This window comes from Danio aesculapii, chromosome 24, assembly GCF_903798145.1.
Source record: "Danio aesculapii chromosome 24, fDanAes4.1, whole genome shotgun sequence".
NCBI classification, from domain to species: Eukaryota; Metazoa; Chordata; class Actinopteri; order Cypriniformes; family Danionidae; genus Danio; species Danio aesculapii.
In genome coordinates, this window is record NC_079458.1 from 23,361,955 (window position 1) to 23,375,192 (window position 13,238).

At 32.3% G+C, this 13,238-nt stretch overlaps 1 protein-coding gene across 1 annotated transcript; it reads left to right on the plus strand.

Annotated features, from left to right (window-relative positions):
- Positions 1 to 2,645: 2,645 nt before the first annotated feature.
- si:dkey-73n8.3 (uncharacterized protein LOC100150965 homolog) lies at positions 2,646 to 12,706 on the plus strand. The gene is made up of 7 exons (XM_056450537.1): positions 2,646 to 2,732; positions 4,644 to 4,759; positions 4,955 to 5,110; positions 8,014 to 8,118; positions 8,245 to 8,454; positions 11,940 to 12,126; positions 12,427 to 12,706. The coding sequence occupies exons 1-7, from the start codon at positions 2,719 to 2,721 to the stop codon at positions 12,527 to 12,529; spliced, it is 891 nt and encodes a 296-aa protein (XP_056306512.1). The 5' UTR covers positions 2,646 to 2,718; the 3' UTR covers positions 12,530 to 12,706.
- Positions 12,707 to 13,238: the final 532 nt, after the last annotated feature.

Below are 13,238 nucleotides of genomic sequence, written 5' to 3' on the forward strand. Positions count from 1 at the left end.
GGGGGGGGGGTAAATATCTCATTCTCAAAACTGTATTTTCATTGGATTTCACGTTTGGGGTCAAAAATATGAGATGAAATATATGATTGAATAATGCAAATAAGCCAGAGAGTTAATAGTTAATACTAAAATGGCAGAAAGGCATTTTTTGCATTGTGATTATTCCAAATTTGTACCTAATTACTGTTAGACTCACCAGAAAACTGCCAAATAGAGCCATTCAAAGCCATTTAAATCTTTTTATATTTCTTCAACACATTTCTAAACATAATAGTTTTAATAACTCGTTTCTAATAACTGATTTCTTTTATCTTTGCCATGATGACAGTAAATAATATTTTACTAGATATCTTTCAAGACACTTCTATACAGCTTAAAGTGACATTTAAAGGCTTAACTAGGTTAATTATGTTAGCTAGCCATGTTAAGGTAATTAGGCAAGTTATTGTATAACGTTCTGAAGACTATCGAAAACAAAATTAGCTTAAAGGGGCTAATAATTTTGACCTTAAAATGGGTTTAAAAAAATTAAAAACTGCTTTTATTCTAGCCGAAATAAAACAAATAAAACTTTCTCCAGAAGATAAAATATTATGGGATGTACTGTGAAAATTTCCTTGTTCTGTTAAACATCATTTGGTAAATATAAAAAAAAACTATATATATATATATATATACCGCAATATCAGATTTTTCCAATATCTTGCAGCCCTAAGTGAATGGATTTACTACATTACTACATGGGTGTCAAGTATCACTTTTAGTGTCTGACTGGAATATAGATATGTATTTATTTTATTTTAAGATAGCTACCTAAAAATATATTATTAGTAATGTAGTAATATTAAAGAAATGTAAATAACATTCAAATAAAAATATTATTATTATTAAAATGTGAATATGCATAAATATTTAAGTCCTTTAGTCATCAGTTATGCTGTTGAATTGTTTTAATAAATAAACAAATATGAAAATTTCAAAGCTTTTTATAACATTTTAAATGTCATTACTGTTATATTTAATGCTTCCGATCCAGTCATGCATTAATCATTCACTGACTTCATATTGATGAAGTGAATATAAAACACAGATCACCCTGAACACACAAGGGCTGTGGTCAGTGTTCAGGTGTTCATGTCAAGTTCAGACTCATCATGTGTGTATCGGGTGAAGGGAGAACTCCAGTTTTTAACACAGATGCTCCTCCAGCTTGCCTGGAAACTACCTGATTTCTTTTCTTAAGATGACAAATCGATCCGAGATTCCCACCACCTCAGAATGAACAGCTCTCTCTGTCAATAAAGTTTAAATTAACTAACAAACTAACTAACTAACTAACTAACTAACTAACTAACTAACTAACTAACTAACTAACTAACTAACTAACTAACTAACTAACTAACTAACTAACTAACTAACTAAAATATATAAATAAATACATTCCTCTACTACTATTAATAATAATGTGTTTGAAGTTATTATTATTATAAGTAGTATGTATGTATGTAATATGTAATATATATGTATATAATATAATCCTTATCATTTATTAAAATCTTAACAGATATTTATTATGCAAATATTTAACTCATTTTGTCAGAAATTGTTTACTAACAAAACACAGACATGCATATATATGTCTTCATAAACTAAACTCTTTTTACATAAACGTGTTGTGGTTTATTAATATTATTCATAAAAATAAAATTATGTGTAATAATGTAATTTACCATATAATAATGTAACTTACCATTAATCAATTATAGCAAAAATATTTACACATTTACAGCACCATTTACCTTGCTCTTTATGTATTTACAGTATTGTATAGCCTTACTATAAAATATACAGCAATTTAAAATACAGCTTTAAAATACAGTAACATACTGTATTATGATCCTACAGTAAAAAACCAACACAATCTCACGGCAATTCGTAACTTTTTGATTTAGTGGCTAATTTGTATGAATTCGTACGATCTAATTCGTACATTTTCGTATGATTTGCTCATCCCCTAATGACTATTGGGTTTAGGGGTGGGGTTAGGTGCCACGCCTCCTTTTTAAAATCGTACAATTTTGTACGACTGAACTCGTACGAATTCATACGAATTAACCACTAAACTGCCAAAACGTAAAATACTTACGTTTTCTCGTGAGATCAGGCTAAAATACAGTTCATATTACAGTTAAATACTGTGTAATTTACAAAAATCTTTTAACAGTGGATATATAATGACTATATAGTGTTTGACTAGATGCTTAAAATCTTTTGTCAGGAATTCTGATAAAAAAATTAATAAATAAACGAACAAACTGCTCAGAATGAACTGCTCTCTGCCATCGGCCTGTAGATTTTGGCCATTTGAAGCTTCGCTCAGATCTGCTGTGGTCGCTCGGGAATGTTTATATAAAATAAAACAGCAGTGTCTTTGACAAAATACTCCTATTGATTAAGTGTTACAGGAAGGAAAGTTTCCTGGAATTTGTTCAGCTTTATTTAGCAGCTTGGCCTTTCAGATTACATGCAGAATAACAGAGTCAATGGATTTATTTTCCTAGCTGAACATGATCAATTTGTTCAAGAGAAGAAAGGGGATTTTCTGCCCTACTTCTTCAAGTACAAATGACACTTGAGCATTTATTTTGACACTTGGTATCAGTCAGGAGTAGCTATTTTCCTCCTCGCTGGTTCACATGTAATAAGAGAATTGGGAAAATGAGTGTTTTAAGGTAAGGGGCTTTTTATGTATCATTTGCATGATTTAGACATATTAAAATATATTGCTATTTATTGGTAAATTACCACAGTATATATCTAGTTAGAGGGAGTACTGCTCAAATACTTATAATACCAGATCACCAGAGATACTCTTACTTAGGATGCCATTTTTTCCACACAGAGTTAGGTCGTTCTGTATTCTCTAAGTATGCTCCATATGGAATGGGCTTCAACATATACGAAGTATGAAATCCATACCATCTATCTCTATGTTTAAGCATATTTTAAAGACTGTCACTTTAGAACAGTGCACATGTTTTAACAATTGATTATGATTTATGTTGTTTTTGTGTGTGTCTATATTTTTTGTAACTGTGTCCTATGCTGCCTGTCTTGACCAAGACTTCCTGGTAGAAGAGATATTGTATCTCAATGGGACATAATAAATACAAAAATAATAATAATTATTAGTAGTACTAGTAATAGCAAAAGTAGTAATAGCAGTGTAGTTATAGAAGTATAAATATTATTAATAGTAGTTGTTGCAAATAATTCAAATTATTAATGGCTTTTAAAATTTCCTTTTAATAGACTTTACTTATATCTTATAGGATTACAACCTAAGGTCTGTCTGTCAAATCTATTACTTCTGCACTGTTTAACTTTAAAATGAAAATCTTTAAAACTTTTCCAGGTGATTTTCAATAAATATTTATAAATTATGGTATAATAATAATAATACACGCTATTATCATCATCATTATAATTATTATTATTATTATTCATTTTCATTTCGGCATAGCCCCTTTAATAATCTGGGGTTGCCACATCGGAATAAACCGACAACTTATCCACCACATGTTTTATGCAGCAGATGCCCTTCCAGCTGCAACCCATCACTGGGAAACATCCATACCCACTCATTCACACCCATACACTACAGACAATTTTAGCCCACCCAATTCACCTGTATCACATGTCTTTGGACTTGTGGGGGAAACCGGAGCACCTGGAGGAAACCCACGCCAACCAGGAAGAACATGCAAACTCCACACAGAAATGCCAACTGACCCAGCTGAGGCTCAAACCAGCAACCTTCTTGCTGTGAGGCGAACGTGCTACCCACTCCGCCACTATGCAGCCCTATTATTATTATTATTATTATTATTATTATTATTATTATTATTATTATTATTATTATTATTATTATTTTAAATGACTTTTGAAACTTAATATTATATAACATTTTTAATGTGCTAAATTTAAATACCTTTAAAAAAATGGTATTTCAGATTTTCAGAATATTATACACGATGCATATTACGAAGAAAATGTTATTATATGTTATCTTTAATGTTATATGAACAATATAAATTATTTACTACAAAATAAACATGTAATAATAGAAATAATGTTAGTAGTAGAAATAGTAGTAGTGGTAGTAGTCTTAAAGAAATGTATTTACACACACACGCACGCACGCACACAGTTTTTTTAATTATTGTACTTTATTATTATTATTATTATTATTATTAGTGGTAGTAGTAGCAGTAAATAAATATATAATTAAAGAAATTAATTTTATGTAAAATTAATAATTCCATCTCAATCTATCTCTTCTCAATTTAAGAGGGTTTACTAAACAAAGAATAATTTTTTTATGGATGACTTTCACAAAATTATATTAATTTTATCAATACTTTTATTATTGTTCGTTGTTTATTCTCATTTATTATTTTAATAGTTGTAGAAGTTGATTAAAAGTACACATATTATGTTAAAATTCTATTTTAAATTAGGCGTATTGTATATGATTATAAACTCTAGTCTCTCCATTTCAAGGGTTACTTTAGCACTGTTCAACTGCTCTTATCAGCAAATATGCTATTAAAATGTTTAATAATCAAATAAACTCCTTTCAGAGGACTCATTGTCAAAAGATGGTCATCTGATGTTCGCCTAGATGGAAAAACTGCTATAGTGACTGGAGCAAACACTGGGATTGGGAAAGAAACAGTGAAGGACCTGGCAAATCGGGGTTGGTAATGTAGCCAAAAATTGACACATTCTGTGGAAATAACACATCAAGACTTATTTTCATTGAGGAACAGATGAGCTATATTATTTTTGACTGCGTGTCACAATTTGATTTGATATTTAAGTTTTTGCAGTAGTGTATATGTCTTTACCAGTTTTTTTTAACTAATGGAACAAAACTTGTTATTAATCCGAGGTGCTCGAGTGATCCTGGCCTGCAGAGACCTAGTCAAGGCTGAACAGGCGGCCAGTGACATCAGCAAAGACGTGGAGAACGCCAACGTGGTCATTCGAAAACTAGACCTGGCTGACACGAAATCCATCTGTGAATTTGCTGAACTCATTTATAACAGTGAGTTACGGTTAACTGAAGCATGTTTACGCAGTAGGCTTAGAATAAATAAATAAAAGATTAATAAGTAATTGTGAGTTTTAATCTAAATGAAAATATAAATGTTTTCAATCAGTTCTGAAAAAAGGCAGATTTGCAAGATATTCATTGTTTTTTGAGAGATGTACTGTAAGCATCCAAATTGCGAAATGTAAACTTCACAATTGCTAGATGTAAACTTGTAATGTAATCTCAGAATTGTGATATGTAAACAGTGGAATTGTGAGATGTAAATGTCTAAATTACAAGATGCACACATTAGAGTTGTGAGATGTAAACTCAAGATGAAGATGTAAGCATCAGAATTGTGAGACAAACATCATATATGTGAGATGTAAGCTTATGGAATTTAGATGTAAACATTAGAATTTTAAGCTTTTAAGAATTTTAAACTTGGGGAGTAAACATCAGAATTGTAAAACGTAAACTTGAGATCCTGTATAAACTCAGAATTGTGTGATGTAAACCTGAGTGGGCTGATGCAAACATCAGAATTATGAGATGTCAACTCAGGTGTTAACATCAGAATGGCGAGATTTTTAGATGTAAACACGTGTGAGATGTAAACTTGAATTTGTGGATTTAAATATCTAAATTGTGAGATGTAGAGTGAAATTGTGAGATGTACACATCTAAATTACAAGACAAAAACATTAGAGTTGTGAGATGTAAAGTCAAGATGAAGATGTAAACAAGAATTGTGCGACGTAAACATCTTATATGTGAGATGTAAACGTATAGAATTTCTATATGTAAACATTAGGATTTTGAACTTGGTGAGTAAACTCTGAATTGAGACGTAAACTTGAGATATAAACTCAGAATTGCGAGATATAAACCTGATGGGCAGATGCAAACATTAGAATTATGAGATGTCAACTCAGGTGTAAACATCAGAATGGCGAGAGGTAAACATCTTAAATGCGAGATGTAATGTTTATATTTTTAGATGTAAACCTCAGAATTGCGTGATCTAAACTTGAATTGATGGATTTAAATGTCTGAATTGTGGGATATGAAATTTGTGAGATGTAAACATCTAAATTACAAGATGCAAACATTAGAGTTGTGAGATGTAAACATCTCAATTGCAAGATGTAAGCTTATAGAATTTCTAGATGTAAACATTAGAATTTTAAGGGTGTAAACTTGGCGAGTAAACTCAGAATTGTAAGATGCAAATCTGGGATATAAACTAAGAATTGTGAGAGGTAAATATGAATGGCTGCAAACATCAGAACTGAGATGTCAACTCAGGTGTAAATGTGAGAGGTAAACATCTTAATTGTGAGATGTAAATATCAGAATTGCGAGATGTAAACATTAGAATTTTGGTGTAAACTTGGGAAGTAAACTCAGATCTGTGAGATGTTAACTGATTGGTACATCTAATTTATTGATGTACACATCAGAATCGCAAGATGTGAACATTAGAACTGTGAGATGTAAACTTCACAATTGCAAAAACTCAGAATTGTGAGGTTTAAATAAGATATTACATTAAAATGTAAACTCAAAATTGTGAGATGTAAATATCAAGTCAAAGTTTATTTTTAGAGCACTTTACAAGCATAGAAGTGAGCCAAAGTGCTGTACAGAAAATATACAACAAAATAAGCATAATAGCATGGGCGTTGCTAGGCCTATTTTTCCTATATTTCTACTCAGCCCCCCTAAAACTTTTGCGATTAGCTCATAAACTGTACACTGAATTATCGTCTCAGTCCCCTTTAAATTTGATATGAAAACAGCGGAAGAATTTGCCTCCTCCCAGTCTTTTGTTTTTCAGCAAACCACAGCTTTGCAGATGAGACAACAAGGTGTGCGTTTATCGATATGTTGTTATAATATGCGCTTATTTACAGTTTTTTGCTATAGATACACTTGTATCACTTGTACCCCAATGTCATGGAGGAGCAATCAGGTTTTCCATCTACTGTTTCATTGGTTCTCCCCTCATAATCACAGCTGTTTCCTTGAAAAAGTAGCTCTTATCAAACTTATTAACTATACCACACAGTCTTGCACATAAATAATTAAAAACAGTGACAGAACTACTTAGTGAATGTACTCATTTTACCTGTCAGATATGTATATATATATATATATATATATATATATATATATATATATATATATATATATATATATATATATATATATATATATATATATATATATATATATATATATATATATATATATATATTTTTTTTTTTTTTTTTTTTTTTTTTTTTTTTTACCTCAGGAGCTGAGTCCCCTCAAAGGAAAATCCTAAAATTGCCCTAGCATATTAGTATAGAAAATACAAGATAAAATATAGCTAAATTACCTAAAAAGGCACATAAATTAAAATAACCAGTTATTGAGATCAGGTGTCAAATGTCAACTGAAAAAAAGAGCTGACCTGAGAGAATGAGAGGACTTATAGGGGTGTATCAGCTCAGAGATATAAGGTGGGTTGAGACCATTTAGAGATTTGAAAACAAATAAAAGAATTTTAAACTGTATTCTAAAATAAACTGGCAATCAATGAAGCGAAGGGGAAATTATCAGCATTTGTCTGATGTAAACCCAGAATTACAAGACATAAACATAAGAATTGTGAAATCTAAACATCAGAATTGCAAGATAGAAACAGAATTTGTAATGCAAATTCAGAATTGCAAGATTGTGACAAAACCTTTACAGTGACAGTTGTGCAAAAAAAGTATATATATATATATATATATATATATATATATATATATATATATATATATATATATATATATATATATATATATATATATATATATTTAAGAAACAAGTAGATAAATTCTTTCTCCTTTACATTTATTTAAGTATATCTTATTTTATTTCAGCTGAAAAGTCTCTTCATCTGCTGATTAATAATGCTGGAGTGGCAATCTGCCCTTACTCTACAACAGCAGACGGCTTTGAGACACAGTTCGGAGTCAATCATTTAGGTATGATGAAGTGTGCTAGCCGTTCTCATTCTTCCACAGAATATCAAAGAGTCCGTATTTGTTCTGTAGAAACTAAAGAGACTGTTCATTCTTGACATGTAATGTATGACTCCTTTTCTTCTACAGGCCATTTCTTTCTAACGTTCCTGCTTATGGATCTGTTGAAGCATTCAGCTCCTTCCACAGTGATTAATGTCTCCTCACTTGTTCATCCCATGGGAAAGATCCACTTTGAGGACCTGAACAGTGAGAAAAACTATCATCCAGTGAAGGCCTACGTACAGAGCAAACTGGCCAACATACTTTTCACAAGAGAGCTTGCCTCCAGGGTGGAAGGTAAGAATAGTGAATAAAAAGAGATCCAAAGGGAAAATAAAGGGGGATCCAAAAAATCTGATTCCATTTCCAATCTTCCAGTCATTTCACCAAGGTGTATTTCCATAGTTTTTCTATACTCAAAATGTGCCAGAGAACATGTTAGACCAGACTGATCTCACGAGGAAAAGTATTTTTAAGTAGGTTTTGTAAGTAGGTTTTGTCAGTTTAGTGGCTAATTCGTACAAATTCGTACGAGTTCAGTCGATTTGTACAATTTTAAAAAGGAGGCGTGGCACCTAACCCCAACCGTCATTGGGTGATGAACAAATCGTACTAAATTGTACAAATTAGATCATACAAATTCATAGGAATTAACCACTAAATCAAAAGGTTACGAAATGCCATGAGATTGCGTTGGTTAAACCACTGCGCCCACATGTTTTACAGCATCTTGTGCATGTTCATGCAGTGTTTACACTATACACTACCTGACAAATTTCTTGTCACTTATCCATGTTTTAGGAACAACAAATAATAATTTGATCATTTTGTATCAGAAGTTGATTATATGAAAGGCAAAGGCTTCTAGATTACGCTTATTTTACCAAAATAAAATATGATCATGCCTTGATTTTTAATTATTTAAGTAGGACAGCAAGGTCTGACTTTGCTTAGACAAAAGTCTTGTCACTTAACAGAAATTATGTACAGTTTAGAATATGAAGTCATGGTGCAGTGAAAAAAGATTTAATATTGTGTATGACTCCCATGAGCTTGGAGAACTGCATCCATACATCTCTGCAATGACTCAAATAACTTATCAATAAAGTCATCTGGAATGGCAAAGAAAGCGTTTTTACATGACTCCCAGAGTTCATCAAGATTCTTTTGATTCATCTTCAATGCCTCCTCCTCTATCCTAACCCAGACATGCTCAATAATGTTCATGTTTGGTGACTGGGCTGGCCAATCCTTGTGCACCTTGACCTTCTTTGCTTTCAGGAACTTTGATGTGGAGGCTGAAGTATGAGGAGCGCTATCATGCTGTAGAATTTGCCCTCTCCTGCGGTTTGTAATGGGCAGCACAAATGTCTTGATACCTCAGGCTGTTGATGTTGCCATCCCCATACTGAATGTAACCCCGAACCATGAATTTTCCTTCACCAAACTAGACTGATATCTGTGAGAATCTATCTGTGAAAAATCTCCCTTCTGCCACTTTTGATATGTTCCGATACTCACAAGTTACTTGTTTGACTTAAATCCACTCACAGTTGGCACAAAACAAAAGTTAAGATAGTATTAGTCTTGAAATGGCAAGTTATACAGTATATTGTCAAAAGTTTTGGGACATCCGCTTTTACATGTATATGTACATTAGCTTTAATAACATCTCAATATTAATTTGTAGGGATTAAAATGGAGTTAACTCACCCTATGGACTTTTAGCTCTCCCTGCAAAGCTTTCCACAAGGTATAGGAGTGTGTTTATAGGATTTTTTGACTTGTAGAAGTGCAATTAAGAGACTCAGGCACTAATGTTACAAGAAAATGCCTGGCTCACATGTCTCTGCTCTAACTCATCCCAAATGTATTCAGTTGGGTTGAGGTCAGGACTCTGTGCAGACCAATCGAATTCCTCCACAAACTTGCTCATGCATGTCTAAATGGACCTTGCTCTGTGCACAGTCATGTTGGAACAGGAAGGGCCATCCACAAACTGTTCACACAAAAGTTGGGACCATGAAATATCCCAAAATGTCTTAATAGAAGCATTAAGAGTTCATTTCACGGGAACTAAGCAGCTAAACCTATCCCCTGAACAACAACTCCATACCATAATCCTCCCTCCACCAAACTTTACACTTGGCACAATACACTCAGGCCAGTACCATCTTTGTTCTGAAATGTCATTGTCTTTCTGAGATATCTTTATGTGGTGTTCTTATGGGATTTCTGAACATTGCTGTCCTAGGCAGTTCAATATATTTAGAAAGCTGAAGTTGGTTAAAAGGTAACAAATTGGTGATCCAATAAGATGTATCCGCAAGATCTAGAGATACATCTACATCTTTACTTCTTTTAACCTAAATGTCTTTAAAATGCTGTATCATGATAAAATTTTAAATGTTAAACAATGGCAGAACAGTGTAGTGGAATGCAAAAATATGAGTTAATAATCATCATCGGAGTGAAATGCACCTTTGCCTTTCTTCTTTAAAACACAACTAGAGATGTTATTCAGTGTCAATGGTGGCCTTTAACTTTATTAAGATACACTATTGGGACTAAATGATCAGCAGATTTAAATTATTGGGTAAATTATATTTTTAGGGTCATCAAATTATAGGCCAGAGATAATATTTAAAGCCAAATAGTATGGCAAGCCGTTTTGACATTTTATTTATGCGCTCAAAATGTTTGTGAGAATATCACCTTTAAAAAAAAATGTCAATAACAATATACCAAAGTCGGTTCTTTTGACAACCTTTTTTTCATTCGGACAAAGTTACTAGTCTGTTGTTACTATTAACAAATGACTTCTTTGGGAATCTGTCATTGAGCTTTTAACTATATTCAGATTTGAAAAGCATGCATTCCAGTTGGATATAATTTGAATACTAGTAGTTATTCATTGCGTATAGCACTTATTCATGAAATACCACTATCTTTTGTGATTATTACCTATTTTATCTTACTAGACCCAACTGTTTGCTACTGGTCTAATGTTATGACTAGCCGCAGTCAAGTCCAAGCAGAAAACCTTCAAATTAGTCTGTAATAAGTGTGTTCTAGTAGCTATAATCAATAAGTATCAAACAAATAAGTGTGATTACCTAATAGTTTATTATTGAGTTCAAAATTAGATTACCTAATCTAATTAAGTACTAGTATAAACTGAATATAACTAGTGTCTATATAAAAGGTGCAGTACTAGAATGAAAAATGAAAAACTACCAGAATCACAACAACTATTATCGAATCAATAAGTAGCTACAAATATTATTTAATGGGACAGTTCACCCAAAATGTATAATTTTGTCATCATTGACTTACGTTTAAATGCTATTTAAGGTTCTTGTTGAACACAAAAGAAGATATTTTGATAAATGCTGGTTGCCATTGACTTCCATTGTCATTTTACTGGGTGCCAACAACCAGCATTCTTCACACTAAATATCTTCTTTAGTGTTCAACAGAAGAAAGAAACTCACAAAGGTTTAAAAGCACCTGCGGGAGAGCAAATGATGAGGTGATTTTCATTTTTGGATTAAAACAGCTTGCCATATTAGCAGTGCTCTTTAAACTGGAAAACCTGCTGTGTAATGCATTGCTAATTCATAAGCATGCTGTTCCAGTGTGACCACAATGTTTTACCCACAAATATTCTCTATTAAGGCAATAATAATTGTAACTGCAGTGTGGTTTATCTAGTTTATATATATATATGTAATCATATTTATATATACATATTTATTATTATTATTTTTTTTCTGTGGCAGAGCTGGGAGTGAGGGTTTATGCTGTGGATCCAGGTCTCGTGAATACAGATATCACCAGGCATTTGATGAAGCCTGTTCAGTTTTTCGTGAAGACATTCGGTTTTATGATAAAAACCCCTGCCGAGGGTGCATATACTACCCTTTACTGTGCTCTTACTCCGGATTTACCCACTGGATCCTACTACAGGTTTGTTTGAACTTCATCTGTATACACTGTTAAATATTATGTAAACAATGTCATGACAACATATATTTTTGTTCATTTAACTTATTTTTTTTGAATTATACAAACTGTTTTTATGTTAAAGTTAAGTGATTCAACTTAAAATTGTAGAGCAACCACAAATAATCTTGATGATCATCTTTTCCATTCACATGCTCTTTCTTTTGCACTTGTGATGCTAAATTTGGCTCCAACCTAATGAACTGCTCTGAATTTCCTCATGCTGAGGTTTAATAAAGTAGTTCCTCTCATGATCTCTCACAGTAACTGCACCGTGGCCTCGTGCTCAAGGGCTGCTAAGGACGACAACTCCGCCAGCAAACTGTGGGCTGTCAGCTGCCACCTGCTGGGCATTCGCTGGAGATGAGCTCCTAAACTGCCACTGCACAGCAGCCTTATTTCATGCTAATGCCCTTTTTAAGATGTATTATTACTCAGTTTCAGCTGAGCTCTATCTGTATTCCTGCCTTATGCTAATTTAGTGACATTTCTGGGTTGTTATTGGTTTAGAGAGATAAAAAGTATTGCTATTTGAAAGTTTGAATGTTTCTTCTGTGCACTTTTCAAAACACTGTGTGATGATGAAGATTGTAATGATTGAGGGCTGTATTTTTTGTCATTTGACAATGAAATACAGTCATACAATCTATAAGACAACTATATTAGTGTACCACATTATTATTATTATTATTTAATTATTATTAGCATGCACTGCAGTTCTGTTGTTTAAAAGCTACTGTAAGTGGGAACATTAGCAAAACTTTGGTTAGTATTTTGGCAGGGTTCTGTGGAGCACCACACATGTACCAATAACTAACCAATATGTTAGCACACTAATTTTATTCTGTAATTTTAAAGCTGTAAAAATTGTTTTTAGTTCAAATTAGCACACCATTTAGTTACAATTAGGTACATTTCATTAGTTAATGTTAGTTAGTTGGTTAGTAACATAAGTAGAAATTGTTTAAAATTCTAACAACATAGTTAAAAGTTGTTCGTTAAAAAAAACGAGTGACCTTTTCTTTTACAATTTATTTTTTAGAAATTTTCTAGACATTTACAATTAACTTAGGCCT

Coding starts and splice junctions, on each gene's coding strand:
- si:dkey-73n8.3 (XM_056450537.1), top strand. Junction 8,119..8,244: donor GTTCGGAGTCAATCATTTAG/GTATGATGAAGT, acceptor TTTCTTCTACAG/GCCATTTCTTTCTAACGTTC. Junction 12,127..12,426: donor CCCACTGGATCCTACTACAG/GTTTGTTTGAAC, acceptor GATCTCTCACAG/TAACTGCACCGTGGCCTCGT.